The 21,818-nt window shown below is 49.8% G+C and overlaps 3 protein-coding genes across 4 annotated transcripts in view; 2 read left to right on the top strand and 1 right to left on the bottom strand.

The window, feature by feature from the left end:
• Positions 1-152: 152 nt before the first annotated feature.
• Positions 153-10,593, bottom strand: BYSL (bystin like). Of its 2 annotated transcripts, none has more exons than XM_055407185.2 (7): positions 10,005-10,593; positions 5,844-6,000; positions 3,691-3,829; positions 3,293-3,426; positions 2,555-2,715; positions 2,345-2,447; positions 153-1,882 (listed from the first exon to the last, which is right to left on the bottom strand). In XM_055407185.2, exons 1-7 carry the CDS (start codon positions 10,270-10,272, stop codon positions 1,537-1,539), a joined length of 1,308 nt encoding a protein of 435 aa, XP_055263160.2. In that variant the 5' UTR covers positions 10,273-10,593; the 3' UTR covers positions 153-1,536. The 2 variants fall into 2 exon arrangements, with proteins under 2 accessions (XP_055263160.2, XP_088687487.1); XM_088831361.1 differs by having other exon boundaries at positions 153-1,877.
• A 106-nt stretch (positions 10,594-10,699) lies between these two features.
• Positions 10,700-20,890, top strand: MED20 (mediator complex subunit 20). Its single transcript, XM_055407276.2, has 4 exons — positions 10,700-10,824; positions 13,268-13,422; positions 17,169-17,422; positions 18,933-20,890. Exons 1-4 carry the CDS (start codon positions 10,811-10,813, stop codon positions 19,146-19,148), a joined length of 639 nt encoding a protein of 212 aa, XP_055263251.1. The 5' UTR covers positions 10,700-10,810; the 3' UTR covers positions 19,149-20,890.
• Positions 19,082-21,818, top strand: part of USP49 (ubiquitin specific peptidase 49) — a 76,765-nt gene continuing 74,028 nt past the window's right edge. Inside the window, exon 1 of the mRNA XM_088831350.1 lies at positions 19,082-19,124. The gene's annotated coding sequence lies outside the window, so the exon portion shown is untranslated. The remainder of the gene's footprint in view (positions 19,125-21,818) is intronic.

Below are 21,818 nucleotides of genomic sequence, written 5' to 3'. Positions count from 1 at the left end.
GTGGACCATATGGTCTCTGCCTGTGATATCCTAAGTTCTGCTGTAGAACCTGATGTGCACATTTCTAAAAATCACTGCACCATGCAAAATTGCACAATTAAAGTCACATGGCTTATGGAGAAAATGGGGCTTGAGACACAATACTCAAATACTTAATGAAGGATGCTTTTTTTTTAAAGATAGTGTTTTTACACATTAAATGGCTAAGAAACACATACTGCAATAAATATGGCCTTTTATCTTGAAAAACAAACACCTGGCTGTGGAAGCGGAGGTCGGAAGGATGTGGAAGGCAGGCTGTGACACCAGACGTGGGTGTGGTGCCGACCCACAAGGTGAGCTGGGGGCGTTGGCACAGGTCTGAGGTATGTGCATTCTGTGTATCATCTGGCTTGGCTCAGTGGGGGTAGTTTTTTGCTTTCATCTAGTGTCTCAAGACAAAACTGCATATAAATGAAATTTATATGCCTTATGACCAAATAGAGTAATTAGGTTAGAAGAAACTCATTTGCAAAAGCAAGTAACAGGGTTCTAGCCAGACTGCACTGGTTTCTGCTGCAGTGGCAATGAAAGCCGTCAGAGAACGTGGAAGTGGATGGATATGTCTGTGTCCCAATAAAACTTTATTTAGGGACACTGAAATTTAAATTTCATATAATCTTCACCTATCACAAAATACTGTTTTTTCTCTGGCTCCCCCAACCATTTAAAATGTAAAAATCACTCTTCTCTCAGGGACTATAAGAAAACAGGCATACAAAATCCTGATTTGCCAACCCCTGGTTGAAAGCTTTCACTGGCTGAGAAAGTTAGAAAGGGAACTGAACTGGTCTGGTGGTGACCCTGGGTCTGACCTTTCTCATCCTGAATTTCCACCTTCCTCTAGGCATTTTCTTCTAGCTCTTCCAACCAATCTGAGACCTTCTCGTGTTCGAACAACCTCCTGGTGGCTGGCATTCTCCCAAAGTAGCTTGTGTCAGGGGAAGGCAAAGGCTGTGCCCTCTAGGGGCTGGCAGGGTGGGTACAGCCTAGAGAAGACTTGTAGAATAAGGTGGGGGAGGTGCGTGGCTCCCACGTAAATAGGTAAGAACCCACTGCTATGCATGAGAGGGAAACAGTGCCCGCCTCCAGTGAAGCAGTGCTTACTTCCAATGAAACAAGGAAAGCAAAGATCTCCATCCATCACATCAAAACACTGAGGTTCAATAAATACCTGCCTTTTGTCTTTATCCACCTCCCAGTGACCTGACACAACAGCCTAAGAGGAAGTACCCATTCCAACCCTAGCTGGGACCTGGGAGTGCTGGGCTGTGGGACAAGTCAGGTCCCAGAACTGAGCAGGGATGCAGGCCTAGAACGCGAGAGTGAACCAGCCCTACTCAGGCCCCCCTGTTGAGAACTAGGGAGTCAGAGGCCTGCGACCTGTCTTGGCTCTGATCCGGGTCTTCAGCTGTCAAGGCTTGGAGTCACCTCCAGTCACCAGCAGGGATCCTGGAGTCCTTCCACACTCCGCAGACCCAGATGAGCGCTGCGTCCTCACTCCATGGCGACGGGAACATCTTCTACATCTCGGGGGACGGCACTCTGCAACTCACGCCTGATCTCCGGGGACAGCTGGGGGTGGGGCTGCAGCCGGAGCAGTTCCAGGAGGGCCTCCTTCTGCTCCGTGGCCAGGTCGGCCTTGTAGCGCTGGACCAAAGTCAGGAGGCACTGGTGCCAGAGCACGGGCAGCTCGCGCTTCTCTGTCCGGAAGCCCAGGAAGTGGAAGACCAAGGCGTCCAGCACTCGGTAGGGCAGCGCGTACTTTTTGTCCAGCAGCAGCCGCAGGAAGATGCTGTTGGCCCCGCTGTACTCCATCTCTGCGATTTTTAGCATAGCTGCACTAGTGGGGAAGGGAGGCAGGGAAATGCTGGGGGAAAGCTCCTCCTTGCCCCTGCCCCGCCACGGGCCCCTAAACTGTGCCCTATAGGGAAATCTCTGCATTCTTCTCCCCTCCCCTAACTCCCTCGACCTGTTACCAGGGCTACGCTGACTCACGCCAAATCCCCACCTCTGGCTCAGACTGCTTCTGTCTCAGAGTGTGTCCAAACGTCTCCACCCCAACCTACTTTCTTCCCATGTTTCGCATTCTCTCACTCATTCAACTCTTTACTGAGCAGGTGCCAGGCCCTGGGACCTTGTTCCCAGAGGACTGACACTCTAGTGGAGTTATCATATACCCATCGACTTTGCAAACCCAAGGGCTTACGCTTGACTCCTTCTCGCACCGTGTCCCACCCGCCCCGAGTCCTGGCACTGCGGTGCGGAGGTGGGCCGGTCTGTGGCCCTGCGCCCCCAGCGTTACCTGGAGTGCAGCACGGGGATGGAGCACTTGGTGATGATGCTGCCCACGATGATGGCTTCCCGGAGGGTGCAGGTGCCTGACTCGCACAGCGGGATCAGGATGCCTGGGGAGGGGCAGAGGGGCGCGGTCACTAGCAGTCCAGAGTGAGAGAAAGGAGGTACTGCAACAGCTCCAGCCCTGCCCTTTCTTAATCGCCTCCTGGGTCCCCACCTTTAAACCAGGCTCCAGGCTTGAACAGGGCCTTCTTCAGGGCCATGTAGAGGTGGAAGTTGAGTCGTTTGTACTCAGCAATGTCATCTCGTACCCGGGGGAGCAGAACCAGGTTATAGAATCGCTGGGCCATCCGTTCCTTTAGGTTAGAGGCAAAAATCCTAGTGGTTTTGGAAGGAAGGGGAAAGATCCCAGGTCACTTGACAGAGCTGGCCCTTCAAATATCACTGTGGATGATATTTGCACGCAAGAGATTGGAGGGTCCGGGGAGGGAGCTGGGTGTGTGTAGCACCCAGGTCAGATTAGAGAGGGAACAGGAGGCGCTGCGAGATGTACCTGAGTGGGGGTGAACGCTGTCCGTCTTCGGGTGAGCCAGAGCTCTGCAGACAGACAGAACTAGCTGTTCACCTTCCCCTCTCTATCAGGGGTCCCCTGTACCCTGCTGTGACCAGGGACCTGCACACGCCTGGGGAGCCACAGACTTTTGAGGCCATCCTGACACCGCAGGGTTGTGTCCCTGTAGTTAGGAGCCTCTCCCCTAAAAACTCATCACAGGATGTTCTTAACAGGATCTTGGCCCCAGAACAGGAAACAGGAAAAGCTGGGGAAGTGATGCCATAAGGAAGCACAAGAGAGCTCTGGGAGGGAACGTAACGACAGAGAGAGGGAAAGCCCGTCCTTCCCACACCCGGCCCTGCCCTACAGACCCAAGGCTGCCCCAACCCCCATCAACTCTACCTTGTGGCCTGGTACATGGCAGCAGCGGTCCAGGCCTCAGGCTCTGTGACGTAGAGGATCTGCTCCCAGTTGGAGAGGGCAGGGATGATCTTAAATGCCTTGGGAAGTTTCCCACTGCGGTACTTAGACAACACCTGGGGAGGAGGGAAGAGAACCATCGTTGTCACTGCTTGTCAGGTACCCATCTGAGTTCCTCGCGTCCATTAACTCACTTAATCCTCACAACCATTCTGTAAGGAGGTTCTAGTATCATCCTCATTTTTCAGTGGGGAATTGAGACTAGAGTCGTAAGTGGGGGAGCGGGACCCCTGAGCCTGCCCTCGGCCTACAAGAGATGTGGGCCCCCAGAGCCCTGGTGGGGGTGTCCCGTTGTGGCTCTCCTCTCAGTCCTTACTTACCTCCCGAACCCCTCTGTAGACTTCTAGGACGCGGGGGTCCAGCTGGGGCACAGGGAAGCCTGACAGCTCGGACATGACCGTTTCGACTTCCGTCTGCTTCTCAGTTAACTTTTCCATGATGATGTCAGCCAGGGTACGCCTGGGGGAACAGGAGGGAGGGGGCGGCAGGGCCGTGCTCTCAGTCTAGGGAGCTCTGGATGCCCCACGCCGTCTGAGCTTGCTGGGATGTGTGACCTCAGTCCCTGCTGGGCCTACCCATCCAGCAAAGAATCCCTACAGAGCACAATGGACCAAGCAGTCATTCAGCTGAGGATGGACTTCGAGTTGCATGGAGGGGAGGAACCTGGGCTCTGAAGGCGACTGCTGGGTTCAGGTGGTGGTTCCTCCGCTCCCTGAGTGACACTGGGCAGGCTACTTGCCTCTCTAAGCCTCTGCTCCCTGCCCTATAAAACAGGGGTGATAACATACCTACCTGCATAAAGTTAACACATGGAGTAAAACCCTGCTCTGACCTCTTCAGAGTGCCAGACACACCTCAGTGATATACCGAGATTTCTGGGAGCTGGGATCATTAGGGAGAGAGCATGGCATACCCTCTCCCCTGTTTCAATTTATTAAAATTGATGGGGAGAGGTCCAAGATGAATGATCTGTTTATCCTAGCCTCCTTATACACAATCTGACTGTGATGATTCAGAATTATCATTACATTGGGCTTCGGTACGATAAGGGCATCTTCAGGGGCTACTGAAGTCTATTTCAAAACCACGCCTGTCTTTGGAGGGCAGGACTTCCCAGATGTCCCCTTCCACCACAGCACTTTAAAGCAACGTATGGCAGAAACCAGACACTCCCTTGTCCCATCTATGTGACAGACATGCTAACCGACTGGCAGAGGGGTCAGTAACCCACCCAAGGTCTCAGAGCTCTTGAGTGGGGGAAAGAGTCAAAGCCCGGTCTTTCAAGGTCTGAAGGTCAGGTACCTTACAGTATATACGGGCCCCCAAGCTAAGCGGCCTCTGACTGCTGAGTCCATGTGGGTCTAGCCAGCTCTCTGAAGACACCGGCTGTCACTCCTCAAGACTGTCAGGAGCCCCTGTTCCTAGTGGTTTTACTCTTCTGTTGAAAAGCATCCCGCCAAGCTTGTCAGAATGAGCTGCCAAAGCAGTTACAGGTGCTGAGGGAGGACCTGAGAGCGTCTCTGGAGAGACCAGCACACGTTCTGTGACATCCTCCTCAGATCCTGGGCGGCAGGCTGGGAGAGGGACTCATGCCTCCACTGTGCCCGCAAACGCACGGCCGTGGAACTTGCTGTTCAGCCCCCCGTCTTTTCAAAGCATTAATAGAAATGATACTAGTATACTAATGATACCAGCGTGTGTGAACCCACAAACAACCTGAAGAACCAAGAACAGCGTCATGTTAACATCATGGCATCAGAACGAACTGGTTGAGGGCCCTCATCAGAGGCGCCTCTCTCCTGGGCCAAAACCCACAGGCTCTGGAGCCTGACCGTAGGAGCTTAAAAACCTGCATGTTTTTGACCCAGCGTAGTGGTTCTAATTTATTCTCATCTGGGGGATGATTCTGTCCTTTAGGTGACATTTCTGGTTATCACAGTGTGGGGGAGGGGGTCACTACTGATATCCAGTGGGTACAGGTCAGGGATGCTGTTTAACAGCCTACTCTGCACAGGACAGCCTCCACAGAAGAGAACTATCCAGCCCCAAATGCCAGTGGTGCAAGGGCTGGAAAACTCTAGATAAAATGACAGGGTATGAGAGAGATGTGGCCAAAGAAACCGAGCTTACTGCCAAGAAAACTGAGCATACCAAGACCAAATGCAATGGGATGGATTGCCCAGAGACAGAATAAGGCCTTGCCGTGATGTCACCAGGTAATCCAGGCAGTTCTAAGACAGGTGGACAGGGGGAGGAGCTATTTTGAGTCTGCATCATTCTCATTCAGAGCAGTCCTCAGAGAATGTGCCACTTTTGTCACGGTGGCTCCCCAAACTGGCAACGCTCAGGCCCTTCCCAGAGATGGGGACTCAAAACTCTGCCAGAACGTACGCTTCTCTGCCTCTTATGCTTCTTTCCTACGTAGTTGCTGCTAGGAACTGCTCTCCCAAATCCCGGGCTGTGCCAGCCCTACCTGGCAGGAGGGTTCTTGTTCATGAACATCTCAATGGCACGCTCATCTTCGGGGTCCACGACCACCTCCGCCTGATAGCCCGGCCCTGCCATTGTGGCAGCCTTCTCCAGGGTGGGCCACTCCTCATCATCTGATCCATCCTGCGGCACTCCTGGACCTGGAAGAGGGAGATGAAATGGGTGAGCAAAGCCAAGCGGTGGGTGAGGAATTCAGAGGTCAACTCAACTTTAACCATTATGAATAAGGTCCGGACCTCGCACACGCTTGTAATAAATGCACGCTACCTTCCAGTCCCCAGGGGCGTGCAATCCTGCTTGAGAACCAAAATGTACGTGTATGAACCAATGAGACAGTGATAGCAGTAAACGAGAGCGAACACACTAAACTGTTACATAACATACATAACCACCATGACTGTAGCGAGTGGGTACTATTATTATACCTGGTTTCAGATGGGGCTGCTGAAGCACAGAAACGTTGACGGACTTGCCTACCGCAGGCAGTCTGGGTCTAGATTATATGCTCACCACCAATCTCTTACACGCATGGCGGGTCTCGGTTAGTGTCAAAATGAGAAGCAGAGACGATGGATACCACAGGCACTCAGAATGCTAAGGATGCCTAGGCTCTGGATGCGCAGTACGGGAGCTGGAGGAGTGTGTTCTAGACCTGGGTAACACTGGCAGGAGGGCTTGTTGGGAAGCCCAAGAGTGTCTGCTAGGAATTCTCTGGTGGTCTAGTGGTTTGGACTCCAGGCTTTCACTGCAGGAAGCGAGAAGTACAATCCATGCCATGGTTGGGGCACTAAGATCCCACATGGCCTGAGGTGCAGTGCGCACGCACACACACACACACAAAACCCCCAGAGATACTGTGTGATAAAAGTTAAATAAGGGGGGAGGGTTACACGTACCAGATGTTCTGTCTCCACATGCTGCTGCTGCTGCTAAGTCACTTCAGTCGTGTCCGACTCTGTGCGACCCCATAGAGGGCAGCCCACCAGGCTCCCCCGTCCCTGGGATTCTATGCTAACAACTCCCAAATCTGTACCTGAAGGGTTACGATCTCTCTTTGCTCCAGACCCTAACGCCAGCTGCCTCTTGTACAGCTTGTTCATGGATGACCCACAGGCACTTCAATCTTGGTCTGTCACTCCCTTTCCCTCCTACGTCTACACTACTCACCGTGTTCCACATCTAAGTAAACGGAACCACCATCCCAGAACCTAGGCAGCAGGCCTGCCTTGTCCACTGCCCCCCACTCCCAACACCCAATCGACTACCAAGTCCTTTTCCACTGAACCTCACACAATCTCTCCCAAAGCTCTCACAGCCCTGTCAAAGTCTAGGTCAGTATCACCTCTTGTCTAGATTAATTCAACAGTCCCCCAACTGGTCTCCTTAGCCTCTATTTGTTGCCCACTCTGCAGGGCAGCCACTGAGACTTTTGTAGCTTTTGCTCCTATCTACCTCACCACCATTCAGCAAACGCTGAGAGTGCCTACCATATGTGAGGCACTGTTCTGGGTGCCAGAAATATATCAGCAAACAGGAGAAAAACATTTTGTACTTACAGAACTTACGTTCTAATGACGGACACAGACAATGAACTAATATGATATACGTTATGTTAAAAAAAACACAAATGCCGCAGCAAAGAAATACAGCGGAACAGAGAAGTTGTGAGTGTGGAGACAGGGGTGATGTGTTGCAATTTTTAATGGAGTGGTCAGGATAGGCCTCTCTGAGCAGGTGAAGAATTAAGGGAGGAAACCAACAGGAGTATGAAGACAGAAGGACCCGCCGGGGTGAAGGCCCTAACTCGCCATGTTGAAGGAACAATGAAGCCTATATGGACGGACTTGAGTTGATGATACCATCCAACCATCTCATCCTCTGTCGTCCCCTTCTCCTCCTGCCCTCAATCTTTCCCAGCATCAGGGTCTTTCCAGTGAGTCAGCTCTTCGCATCAGGTGGCCAAAGTATTGGAGTTTCAGCTTCAGTCCTTCCAATGAACAGTCAGGACTGATTTCCTTTAGAATGGACTGGTTTGATATGGATGGAGAGAAGAGGGCAAAGGGAAAGGAGCAGGAGAGGTCAGACTGACAACAGGTGCAGATCATATAGGTCTCTGTAGATCAGGTAATCCTCGAGTTGGTGAGCTGAGAGTAGACTGTAGCAGATACGGGACACTCGGTAAGAGGTTACTGCAATCATCCAGGTGAGAGATCACTGTGGTTTGAACAGGACGGTGTTCCAACATGGTGCCAAGTGATCTGATTCTGGATATATTTTTAAGGTAGAGTCAACAGGACTTCCTAACTGATTGGATATGGAGTGAGAAAGAGATAAGTCTGAGTTTTCTGTCTGGAGCAAATGGAAGGACAAAGTGTCATTAATTGAGATGAAGCAGATTGGGAGTGGAGCAGGTTTGGCAAGATGGTCAGGATTTCTGTTCTGGACATGCTGAATCTGAGATGTTTCTTAGACTTCAAATTGGAGACGCTAAAGAGAGAGCTGAAATATAAGAATTTAGGTTGCATGGAAGAGATCGAGGCTGGAATATGAACTTGGAAGCAGTTACCAAATAGACAGTATTTAAACCTTGAACCTGATGACAGCACCAGAGAAGTCATCAGAGGTGAAGAGAATAGCTCCAAGGATGGAATGCTATAGCACTACAATAAGAGGTTGGTGACAAAAGAGGAGTCAGCAGAGGGAGCTGCCTGGTGGCCTAGTGTAAGGATTCTGGGCTTTCACTGCTGGGGCACAGGGTTCAACCCCTGGTGGGGGAACTGAGATCCCACCAGCCAGGCGTTGGGAGGGGGAGAATAGGAGCCAGCAAAGGACACTGAGAGGTGCCAGTGTGTACTCAGTCGTGTCTGACTCTGGGCGACCCTGTGGACTTTTCCTGACTGTAGCCTGTCAGGCTCCACTGTCCATGGGATTCTCCAGGTAAGAATACTGGAGTGGGTTGCCATTTTCTTCTCCAAGGGATCTTCCTGACCCAGGGATCAAACCAACATCTCTTGCATTGGCAGGTGGGTTCTTTACTACTGCACCACCTGGGAAGCCCTCTGAGAGGTGAAAAACTAGCAAAACAGGGACGTGATGTCTTAGAAGCGGAGGAAAGATACTGCAGCAAGGAAGCTAGTGTTTGTGAATGCTGCTGCTGCTAAGTCGCTTCAGTTCATTTCAGTTCAGCCGCTCAGTCGCGTCCGACTCTTTGCGACCCCACAGACGGCACCCACCAGGCTCCCCCACCCCTGGGATTCTCCAGGCAAGAACAGTGGAGTGGGTTGCCATTTCCTTCTCCAATGCATGAAAGTGAAAGTGAAATCGCTCAGTCTGTCCAACTCTCAGCGACCCCATGGACCGCAGCCTACCAGGCTCCTCCATCCATGGGATTTTCCAGGCAAGAGTACTGGAGTGGGGTGCCATTGCCTTCTCCGTTTCTGAGCGCTGCTCACAAACAAATGAAAGATGAGTGTTGAGAAATGGATTAAGGAACTTGGAGGTCAACACTCTCAAGAATAACAACAACAACAAAAAAATGACCATCTTTTAAATAATCTCTCTCCCTCTCTAGTCCTTAAACAATATTGTTCTTTGTGCTCAGAGCACTCCCCACTTTTCAGTTCTCAGCACAACAGTCATGCAACCCGGGAAACCTGACTCCCAAGACTAATGCTACTGTTATCAGAAAAACTATACTTTATCACGAGTGCATTATTCTAACTGCTTAGTTAATTCTCTCTCTCTCGGGCTACACTGTAAGATCCTGAAGTCAGGTATACTTTTATCCTGTTTACACATTTTTACCTAAACCATCTAAACTCCTAGCACGGCGGGATGTGCGTAGTAGACATTCCACGATTACTTACAAAACACATAAATAAATGCTAGGAGATCTCAGAGGCGTGAGTAACCACTTCCTGTTGGCCTAACCTCCGGATGCCTAAAAGAGTGCCACTCTAAGGAGTGGGCGGGGAGGGCTCCGGCAACCCTCAATCTGCCCCAGAGCTGGGTCTCCCACCCCATTACCTTTGCCAAGGCCCTCAGTTTTTTTTTTTTAATTCCAAGTTATTCCCCTGCCGGACACCTTTAAGCCGTCCACCCCAGCTATCCACCCTCCTCCTCGTACCCCATCCCCGTCACTCACCCAGCCGCGTGGTGCGCTCCCGCGGCACGGCGGGCCTGTCCCCGCTCCCATGCTCGGCCTCGAGCTCCTCTTGCTGCTGCCGCGCTTGCTGCAAAATCCGTCGGGTCAGCCGGGGCCCCACGTACTCTTCCTCCTCGTCTCCGGTTCCACGACCCCGCCGTTTTTCTCGGGTTCCTGCCCGCACCGCGTCCCCAGCCAGGATCTGCTCGGCCAGCGGCGCATGCTTTTCCTGACCCCCGGCCCCGCGGGCCGCCTTGAACTTGGGCATTTTTCTCGAAAACCGGGCCGTGAAGTTTCCCACGTGGGTACGGAGCTGGGGGGAAAAGCCCTGAGTGCGCTTGCGCAGTAAACACCCAGCACCCGAGAGCCCACCGGAGCTCACAGCGCCCCCTCGCGTCTGGAGGCCGGATGTGCCAGAAGCCCCGTCCCACCCTACAAAAAGAGCTCACGAGTCCTGGAGGTGGGTCCTCCCGAACTTAACGCTGGCTTCTCTAAGTGGTTGTAGTCCGAGCTACACTTGCCTAGTTTCATGGATCTGGGTCCAGGGTACCCAGGCGAATGGGAATTCCCTGAGCGGCGAGCCGGAGGAGGGCGGGTGGGGGCGGAGTCGCAGTGACGTCACCGAAGGACCTAGACACGCCCCCCTTCCTCGTGGGCGCGTCGACGGGGCGCTGTGTTTTTACGTAAGTTCCGGAGCGCCTCCCTCCATCGGAGCTCGCTTTAGCGAGGTGGTTTCACCGCGTGTGGGCTGCTGGAGCACACCGCATTTCAGTTGTTTGATCCTCCCATCCTCCTGGCCCGACACCATGGGAGTGACTTGGTAGGACTTCAGAGGACTTTGTGGGGCGGGGTTTGCGGACTTGAAGGCCCCTGGAGCCTCGAATATACCCGGGAGGAGGATCCAGACCAGGGTCCGCAGTCCCCCGGAAGATGAGCAAAATGTCCTCAGGTTGTGTGGGTGAGGGGGCCACCAAGAGAGCTGCAGAATCTGTAGGCCCTTTTCCTCGGAGATTCGCCCCTTCTTCCTGGAAGGCGGCAGGTAAAAGGGTGTAAGAACCCGTTAATGGTCGTGTACCTCCTTCCTTTTTTCTTCGTACAATTTCTTGACTGTGAAGCCCGGGGTAGAACTTTAGGGTTGAAAGTAGGATGTTGGGACTCGGACCCGTCTGCAGGCAGGGCTTGGATGGGTAGGGGTAGGCAACAAGGAGATAGTATCTTTTTTTAGGTTTTTGCCTGCCCCTCCCTACAGCCACTAACTGCAGTTAGATCAGCATGTGTCTGGTTCTAGTTTGGCCTTTGTAAGATCTTGAGTTTGGAGGAAAAAAAGGAGCTGTTGGGAATTAAGAGATAGGAATTCGAGGCACATCACCTCTTTAGGGCCTGTTTCCTATTCTGTTTAATTACATGGTTGGTTTAGTTTCTATGGACTTATCTCGAACATGTTATAAGTCAGTGTGGCAGGGAAAGGTATGGGCTTAATTCTCTTGGAGTCATTAGTTCCAAAATGCTAGATTTCAGGGCTTTAAAAAATATTTATCTTGAGCATCTCTCCCAGAGAGGGTTAGAGGCCCGGTTATCTGAAGGCAATGGCACTAGGCTTCTCATATAAAGCCCGTGGGAACTCCTTCTTCTGGTAGCCCAGGTCGTGCAGATTTGTCAGTGACTGCACATTTGCTTCCTGAAGTTGACATCATGAGCCTCCTTCAGAGTCCTGTAGTGTAAGAGGGATGCGAAGAATGGGAATGAAAAGTTTGCTAGGGTCTTGCCCTTTACTTCAGGGGGCACAGGTTCAATCCCTGATTGGGGAATTCGATCCTGCATGCCTTGTGGCACAACCAAAAAAAAAAGTTTGCTGCAGAGAGGCATGAAACCCTGGAAGTACCTGTACTTTCAGGGCAGAAGGCAAGCAGGGAAAGTGCTATCTGTTAGGATGCTTCTCAACTTTTTCAGGCTTCTAGGACTTCTGACCCCAGTAGCATCACCTTAGGGATTCTCTTATATTTCAAAATAAGGCACATCATCATCATTACTTGTTAGTGCTTTTTCTGATGGAGATTAGAGACAGTTTTAGCAACAGTGGGACTCTATACTTTCATTTAGTTGATTTTGGTTGATCATAAAGTAATGCAGTGTCCCCCAACATTCAGCCACATATGATTGTACTTAAGATTTTTAAATAGCCATGTAGCACTTGAACTATTATTTATTAATGTTTTCTTTTAGTTCTCTTCCTTAAAAGTATTTTAACAGACAACTGTCTTCCTGGGGAAGCATTCTGGTAGAGTTAAGGGCACGGACGTGGAGCCAGCTTCTTTGGCTTTGACTCTTGACCACACCACACCAAGCTTTGTGACCTTGTGCGAGTTATTCAACCCCTGTGTACTTCACTTTCCTCATTGGTAACAAGGAGATAATTGTGTATCTTATGGGGCTGATGTGAGGATTCAGAGTTAGTTCATCAAAAGGTCTTTGGGCACTACCTAGCACATAGTTGGTCCTTGGTGATTGTTAGCTGCCACTCTGCAAAGGGGGAGCCAGTTTCCCTCACCATAGAAGAAAATCTCAGAAATGACTTTTTATTTCGTTGTTTTGGTTAAATTCGTGTACATGCTGTTGCCTTTCACGTCTGAGGATTAGAAACTTGAGGCTTGCTTTCTCTTTGGTCCCAGGATCCTTAAAACTTTCTGCCTTGATGGAAATGTTCTGTATTAGCATTGCTCCCAGCCACTTGTGGCTATCAAGCCTTGAAATGTGGGTTTTGCAGCTGAGGCGTTGAGGTTTTAATTTGTTTTATTCATTTAAGTGTAAATTGTTGCATGTGGCTTGTGGCTACTGTGCTGGACAGATTGCATGCAAAGTGTTAAAGAGAGTAATAATAATTGGAATAATAATTCCAAGTTGAGGCTTTCTTCTTGATGTAGTCAAAACTGAAAGAAACACGGAAGAAATCCCTTTCTCATTGTATAACTTTGTGTTACTGAAAGCTCAGTCTGCGTGCCACCTAAAATCTTCTCTTGAATGTTGGCATACTTGCCATACTCGGTAAACGGAGGTGCTCTAGACAGGAAGTTCAAGGCACTGGTATGCGTCCTGAGACCTGCTTTGGTTCTTAGTGGAGTTCTCAGACTGTGGGCCTCTGTTTTCTTCTTTTTAAAATGAGAAGGTTCGGGTTGATGTTGTCTGTGCACAAACTGGCCCTGATGAGCTGTGATTCTGCAGGCAGGTGAATGACTCATTGATGATTTTGGTCCTTTTCCTTCCAGTGTGTCTCAGATGCCCGTGGCTGAGGGCAAGAGTGTCCAGCAGACTGTGGAGCTCCTCACCCGGAAATTGGAGATGCTTGGAGCAGAGAAGCAAGGAACATTTTGTGTGGACTGTGAGACCTACCACACAGCTGCCTCTACCCTGGGCAGCCAAGGTCAGTGAGAGATGGGCCTGTGGGATGGCTGGAACCTGGTTTGGAGTTAATAGACATTCATGTTCATTGGAATCTTTCTGCTCTTCTGCTGAGGGTGGTGTTCTTGGATATGTGGTGTATGTGTTTCTGAATTCATTATTTTTTTTCCTTCATCTCTTAGTCTGAGCCTGTGTTGTAGTCTTTTTGCAGTTTTAAAGCATTTTTCATTTCTCAAAGTGTTGGTCACTGATTTTCTCAGAATCATCTGGGTTGCTTGTTAGAGGTGCAGGTTCCTGGCCCAGCTTACAGACTTACTGGTAATCAGTCATAATCTACATTATAGTAAGTTTCACAGGTGATCTTTATGTACTCCAAAGTTTGAAAAAGTCTCCTTTTAAGCCCAGAACCCTTTATATATGATTCTGTTGGAGCTTTAGAGTTTGGGGAACTTTCTGTAGAAAAGCTTCCTGTTTCCCACACCTAGCTGTGGCCTTGGCTACCAGCTTAGCATAACCTTGACCGATGAATTAACTTTTGTTTTAAATGTATTTCAAATTGAGATGCATTTGTGGCTGCTGGTGGTGGTGGTGGTGGTAGGGAGGTAAAGAGGATCTCTGAATAGGAGTTAGGGAACCTGGGTTCTTTTTAGTCTTGGCTCTTCAGTAACTTGACTTTGGATGGTTCCACAGTGCAGTGAATAAGCCTAAATCATGGAACCAGATAGCAGAGTCCTGCCTGCCACAACTAACTGCATCCTTAGGTAATTCTGCAGTCTGAGACTGGTCCTGTGCAGGTCCCTTGCCTGTTTCCCCAGGGGTTTGCTCCCCGCCCTGCTCCTGTGAACTCCATTTGCCCGGCTCCCATTTAGTTCCCTCTGGCCAGTGAAAGGCACTGGCAAAACCTGGAGAGAGGAAGAAAGAGAGACAGTCTCTCTCCCTGTCGCTCTGCCTTGGGTCGTGTCTCTGGCTGTGGCTGTGTGTCTTCCTTGGTTCCACCTCCTATTAGGCAACCCTTGTTCCTGGCTCTCAGAACAGCACATCTGCCCTTTTTCCTTCCCGCCTAGGGGTGGTGGCGGCTCCCTGTGTTACTAATCTTTGGGTGACCTCACCATTCCACTTGATTTTTCAGTTCTACCACCCCCTGTACTTCGTTCCCTCTAAAGAAACTTTCCTGTGTGGGCTCTGTTTTTGCACCCTTCCCAGTACAGTTATCTGCAAAATGAAGATAATTCCAGTATTGATCTCCTAGTTAAATAAGCTAGTACACACAAAGCCCTTCAAACCAAGGTTGTCGTGGAATAAATAGCTAATAAATGGTAGCCTAAGAGCTGTACTGAATTTCATGATCAGTGCAATTGCAATATTCACATTTGTTTTGCCTGCCAAAGGCAGAATATAAGAATCAAAAGAGAGAACAGTTATGAAAGCATTTGGGAAACAGAACACTAGTGTACAGATGTAAGATGACATGCTCCTTCTGTGACACTCCCTGGCTTGGTGTCTGTTTTCCTGATCAGATCTTTGCTTTCAAGGAGCTACAGTCTAGTTGGAGAAACAGCAGGTTCTCAGTGGGCAGTGGGGTAGGATGGAAGGAGGTCAGGACGCCTGGATTAGCGTTCCAGTTCTGTCGCTTACTGGCTCTGTGCCTTTACATCAGAAGTTCTTACACTGTCTACCTTTAGCATCACCTAGAGGGAAGGCTTGTTATCACACAGATGGATGGGTTCCCCTCTCCTCCCCACCCCCGCAGAGTTTCTGACCCAGTGGGTGTGGGATGGGGTGGAGAATATACACTTATAACAGATTCCCAGGTAGTGATGTGGGTGCTGGCTGGTCGGGGACCAAAAGCTTTTCAGAATTTTTTTAAGAGAGTAAAAACACTTCCAGACTCCCGTAATATGAATTAAGTATGTAACCACAGTGAGTCTGCGTGAGAACAGAATGACAGATCGGCTTTGGATGTCTTTATTGGAGGATTAAAATGTTTGAACTGGACTTCCCAGGTGAAAGGTGTGAATATGCAGTGGGCAGTTAGGAGGCTGTGGGGCGAGGTTGGTGCAGAGCCGATTGTGTTCAGGCGGTGGCGGCACAGTGGAGGCCTGCCTAGAGGCCATGCCACCTGCACTTGTCTCTGCACTCATTCTCATTGCTGCGTTCTCATCCCTGCCTGAATCCTACCCTCTCCTGTATCCTACTTCAGGTCCTATTTTTTCCATGAAGGTTCTTCCAGCTGACTCTTGCCACTTAGACCACTTCCTTCCCTGAAGTCTTTCCTTCCCTCCAAAGACTTCTGGTCTGTCATCAGGCAAACACTTTGGTTTCATGGTCTTCTAAAAAGTTTTCCACCTATCTTCAATGAAAGTGAAAGTCGCTCAGTCGTGTCCAACTCTTTGCAACCCCATGGACTATACAGCTCATGGAATTCTCCAGGCCGGAATACTGGAGTGGGGAGTTGTTCCTTTCTCCAGGTGATCTTCCCAGCCCAGGGATTGAACCCAGGTCTCCTGCATTGCAGGCAGATTCTTCACCAGCTGAGCCACAAGGAAAGTCCAAGAATACTGGAGTGGGTAGCCTATCCCTTCTCTTCCCGATCCAGGAATCGAACAGGGTCTCCTGCATTGCAGGCAGATTCTTTATCAGCTGAGCTATCAGGGAAGGACAGTGACAGTCTTCAGTGAGTTGTCAGCTTCTTGAGGCCAGGGGCTCAGTCCTCTGCTTACATGCCTCTTCAGCCCTCGCACAGTGTTGGGGTTAGTTTAAGGACCTGGAAAACTCACTTCTCAGGGACTGGAGCCGGTGAGCCAGGATTTAAAACCGGGTCTTCTGATCTAGATTCCAGGTTCTTTCTGCTGCAGTTGAACTACTTGCTTCCTAAGTCAGCCGGATATCTTAAAATTCTCCAAACTCCCCCCCTCAACCCTGTGGCCTTCAGGATGATGTCTAAACTTGAGCACAGAAGACAAGGCTCTGGCCTCCCATCCAGCCTTGTGTTCAGATTCTCCGCTGTGCTGCTTCTGTGGGGCCACTTCCTCTGTTTGAAAGAGGGAGGAGGCCAAGGAAGGGAGTGATGGGCAAAAAAGAGAGCAGCTGCTTCGTGTGGTGTGCTCAAATGCTGTTACTTTTATTTTCCTTGTTATGGAATATATGACTATACAGAAGACCATATGTAAATCTTGTGTGAGTTATTAATCATCATCTTTAATCATCCATCTGTGAGCCCATCACTCAACTTAAGAGTTAAACCAGGGACTTCCCTGGTGGTCCAGTGGTTAAGATTCTGTGCTTCTGCTGCAGTGGGTGCAGGTTTGGTCCCTGGCCAGGGAAATTCCACATGCTGTACAGTGTGGCCAAAAGAAAAAAGAGCAAGAGAGAAGAAAAAAGAAAATAGAAGCTAAAACCCAGAAGGCATAGCAACCAGAATGCAAAAATGCAGGGCTGACTACAAATAATGGGGCGCAAAGCTTACTCCCAGCTATCAGAAATAAATATAAAAGCTGGGGAAAAAAGTGAATTAAACCATTATCTGGACTGTCAAAAGGTCCAGTGTGCCCATCACCTTTTTCTGTAGATCGGGTGGGTTCTGCCACATGACGCCTGGCTGCTGGTCTTCTCTGGAAAAGGCTGTTGGTGAGGGCCTTCCCTCCACTGCCCTCCAGGACTGCTGGGGTGATGCTGGATTGCCTCCTGGCCCCGTTCAGCACTTTCTCCTCTACTCCAGGATGTGCTGAGGAAGGTCTTGTCCCTGAGCAGGATGTCCATCCCTTGCAGGTCAGGCCGGGAAGCTGATGTATGTGATGCACAATTCCGAGTACCCTTTGAGCTGCTTCGCCCTCTTTGAGAATGGCCCTTGCCTTGTTGCCGACACCAACTTTGACGTGCTCATGGTGAAACTCAAGGGTTTTTTCCAGAGCGCCAAGGCCAGCAAGATCGAGACCCGGGGCACCCGTTACCAGTACTGTGACTTCTTAGTGAAGGTGGGCACGGTCACAATGGGGCCCAGTGCCCGAGGCATCTCTGTGGAGGTAAGACCTCGGTGAACTAGAGCAGACATGGTGAAGGGCCTGGCTCTGCAGATTCCCGCAACCCTGAATGCAGGCAGATGTGTCTGCCTCCCTGGTTCCTGTCTGCTGCGCTTCCTTGCCCTGCAATTTTTACCCTTTCTTTAATCACTTAGGGACGCTAGCCCAGGATGGGAATGGGGAGCTGGATTCACAGCAGGTAGAAAGCTTAGGAAGGCTGGCTTGCTGGAAGAGAGGAGGGATGGTCAAGGAGGGGCAGGTGAACTATTGCATGGAGGGGCCACTCAAAGTTCTGAAGCAAAGATGTGCCCTTCCCTTTGACATGCTGTCCTCTTTCTTTCGTGGTATGTGTGACGATTTCATCTATGACATATATTGAAAATGACAAAGATGGAGTGTGACAGTAGCTGGCTTTGGGACCAGTGAGAGTATGCACCATCTAACACAGTCTCAGCGCTGTGTGAGATTAAAAAAAAAAGAAGTAAACTACAGGGCCTTCCTTTTGAACATTTATGACTTAATAAGAGAGCCAGGCCCAAACATGAAAGCTGTTTTTGAAGTTAGTCTGTAAGAAATGCCATAAAGGAAGCACAGATTGCTTTGGGAGTTCAGGGCAGAGAGCACTGCTGACTTTGGGGACTGTGATGCCTCCTGCAGGATTAGCATTTAAAGAGGGAGTTCAAATGTGGAGACCTGGGGATAGGCAAGTCCTCAAAAGCAGCACAGGTAGAGAAAAGGGCGTTAGTGGTCATGACCCCTCTGACACTCCAGGGACCGCTAGAGCTAAGATATCCTGACTCTTTTCATTCGTAACACACAGAGAATTTGCCAAGACCCCCGGGGAACCCGCTGTTTGTTTATTCACCACGTTGTCAACTTGGCAACACAAACACACGCGGCAGTTTCTTTACTTATTGCTCCTTGTAGTTGCCAGTAATTTCCCCTGCCATCTCTCCAGTGAAAAACTGGGAGAGGAGAATGAACAAGCCTAAGATCTGTATCCTTCAGCCCCTGTCACCTGAGTTGGGAAATTATTTCTTAGGGTCAGAGCCCAGGTTGTATCTACCTTGGTCTTGAAGTGACTTATGGGCCTATGGGCCTATGTGTCTCTTTGCCCTCTTGTCAATTCCCCCAACTCACACATACTCGCAGACTCTTTCTCCTGCTCTTCATTTTCTCTCATAGAATTTTCCCAAACTGTCCATAAATCTACACCCATCATAGCTGGGACTATAAAGTTCAGAGATAATTTGAAGGGACCAAGCTTTGCCCTCAGGGTCTTGTACGTAGGGCTGTGAGTTGATAATCCCAAGATGAGAATGTTTGAGCTTAAAGGGTACAGTGAGTGCTGAGGGTTTCACCTTCTTGGTGTTTGAGCTGGATATTTCCTGCGGGGCAACTCTGGGTTGGAAGGTGTGTGTCATGGTCTCCGGGTTGGGGAAGATGGATGCAGAGGGCAAACAACCTGTCCTTGCCCTCACTCACCCTCCATCTCCCTTCTCCTGGTCCCCAGGTGGAGTATGGCCCCTGTGTGGTAGCTAGCGACTGCTGGAGCCTGTTGCTGGAGTTCCTGCAGAGCTTTCTAGGCAGCCACACCCCAGGGGCGCCCGCAGTGTTTGGGAACAGACACGACGCTGTCTACAGCCCAGCAGACACCATGGTCCAGTACATGGAGCTCTTCAACAAGATCCGCAAGCAGCAGCAGGTGCCGGTGGCGGGGATTCGTTAGCAACTGGCAGCTGCTGGGCTGAGCTCTGTCACCGGCGGGGGCGGGGGTGGTGGTGGTGGGGGAACTCCACAGAAGGAGCAGGCGCTGCACCCTCAGGCCTCTGGACCCCAGAAATCCTGGGGAGACGAGAAGGTGTCCCTCCCTGTCTAGTTCCCAACTGTGGCTTTTGTTCTGGGGCGCTGGACTCCCCTCCACTGAGCCTCACACACAGTCCCTCCTGCACCTCCCCCGCCACAGCTGTTTCAGCCCCCGCCTTGCTGGGCTTGGCCTGTCCTCAGGAACAGTGATTATCCAGAGTGGAGACATCTGGAGCTCTCCTGCTTTAGGGGAAAAGGTTGGATGGGGGTGTCCCTGCTGAGTGTCGATGGGAAGGCAGTCTGTGTTACCAGCTCCTGAGGATTTGGTCCAGGCCCACAGTGGACAGGCTGTGTGTTGCGGTTTGGACTTCGCTCAGAGGATGTGGCTGGGCCTTTCCTGGGGAAGAAGCAGGAGGCCAAGCTTATTTGATGGCTGTCATCTTCTGACCTGTTTGCTGAGGTAAATCGTGAGTTCAGTTTTCTAGGGTGTTGCCTGAGTCCTTTGAATTCTCTCCTCTGGCCATCTTTCCATTCTGTAGTGAATGATATTAAAGCACAGGCTGAGTGGCTATAAGGAGAACCTAAAGTACAGAGGCTCTTCGAAGTTTATTTTTTCTCTTCTCTAATAGTACAAAGGTAATCAGATAGCCCAGGGCAACCTTAACTCCACAAAGTCATCAGGAACTTGGTTTCCTTTGAGCTTGTTGTCCAGCCACCCCTGGGGTGCTGTCCTTGGGCGACTCAGAGCATCATCAGCTACATGTCCAGTTCCCCTGGGGTAAGAGAGAGAGAACAGTTTTCTTTTATAAAGGCCATGACCTGGAGTTGCTCCAGTCATGCTTGCTACACCTGGCTGAGAGGAGCTCTGGGACAGAGAGCCTCTTATTTGGGTGGTCATGTGCCCAGTTAAAATGCCGGGGGTTCTGTGACTGAAAGGTGAAGGAGAAAATGGATGTGGGGGCCCAGTTAGTAGTCTCTGCTCCAGGGAGCTCAATGGACGTGCCCAAGACTATTCCTGCTATTTTGCAAAGAGCACCCCTGTAAGTAAGCCATTTGTTTCTGAGTTGGATTGGGATGGAGCTGATGTCAGAGCCACTTTAGCTGGATTATTCACGTGGGGACGTCACTTCTGCACCCCTTGAGTCAGTCTCAGCGTCAAGACCTCTCCAGTTCTCATGTGCCCAGAGCTCGAACAGTTGACCTGAGGCTCCCCTGCGCTTCATGGTGTCCTGAACTCTTACTCCTCGTCTCACGTGAGCCTACGAGCTGCTCATTGGACCTCCATCGCCTGCCCACCACCCTCCTGCTACAGAGACGTTCAGTCCAGTGAACACTGAGGTCACAGTCAGAGCTGGTCTTAGGAAACGAGTTCATGTATGTACTGTGGGTTGTCCTCATCGAAAACACATAAAGAGAAATCGTTTTCAGATATAAGTGCTCAGATCTAAGCTTCTATAACAAGAATCAGGTAGTGATCACGTTTCCCTTTTAACTTTGGCTGACAGGAAGCTCAGTTCAACTTTCTGACTGTAAAATCTGTCATCTGTGTTTTTTGTTCTCACCTTCCTCTGGCTTCGTTTGTTTCTTCGTTTTTTTTACATTTTAAAATGGAGATATGTTTTAGATATTCATTTATACATAATAAAATACATAGATTTTTCTTAATGTTTTTGGCCTTCTGATTTATGTTGGCTCTTGTCCAGACTTACCTGTTTGTGTTTTGCTGTAGACTGCTTTAAATCTTCAATGAGATGAGATGGCATTTTGAGTATAATGTGTTCCTGAAAATAAACAGAAATTGAAGGTGGTAAATATGACTCTAGATTTATGCATTATAAGGAGGGATTCCTATTACTGACTCCCTAATTGTCTTTTAGATACAATCTTGGCTCATAAATTTCCAGAAAGTCTTCACCTTTGTTCTCTCCCCTTATTTTGAGCATACGTTTGACCAGATTTAAGCCCAGCGAACACCAGATGAATCTGTAAGAGTTGCCACCTCACGCACTTTTGTCCATCTTTGTCCTTCGTGTCAGTTAAAGAAAGCTTATTGCTGATAAAGGCAAGTAATGCAATACATTTCTTAGTTTAATCCCGCTAGCAAAGTTGCCAAAACTGAACCAGTAACTGGTGGGAAAGGCCCACATGTCATCCACCTTCGGTATGTATGTCTGAATGGGACTTCCAAGAGTTAGTTTAGTGTTGTTGGCATGTAATTTTTGAAAGATGAGGTTGAGTGAAAGTTGAGAAGCTTTTGAATAAGGAAAAGGGGGAATGGTTAGCCTCATTTTAAAAATAAAAAAAAACACAGCTAGAAAGTGGGCATGCAGTATTTGGGGTTCAAGTCTGACATTTCTCCTCCACCAGACTGCCTTCTTGTCCCTCCCTCCTTTTTTCCCAGATGCCTTACCCCCTCACTATCTGTATCTAACCCCAAAAGAGCAGAAACCAGGACGTTTCTAGGATCCTGCTAACATGGCACCTTGGTGGGTACCTTTGCCAGTCACAGAGAAATTCACTCACCTGCTGGAGCCATGCAGGGCAGCGTTAAGATTGACCTGGTTCTCCTTCACTATAAGATGGGGGATGCGGA

Source organism: Moschus berezovskii, chromosome 23, assembly GCF_049115385.1.
Source record: "Moschus berezovskii isolate FMDL1 chromosome 23, NW_MosBer_1.0, whole genome shotgun sequence".
NCBI classification, from domain to species: Eukaryota; Metazoa; Chordata; class Mammalia; order Artiodactyla; family Moschidae; genus Moschus; species Moschus berezovskii.
This window is presented reverse-complemented; position numbering and strand designations above follow the sequence as displayed.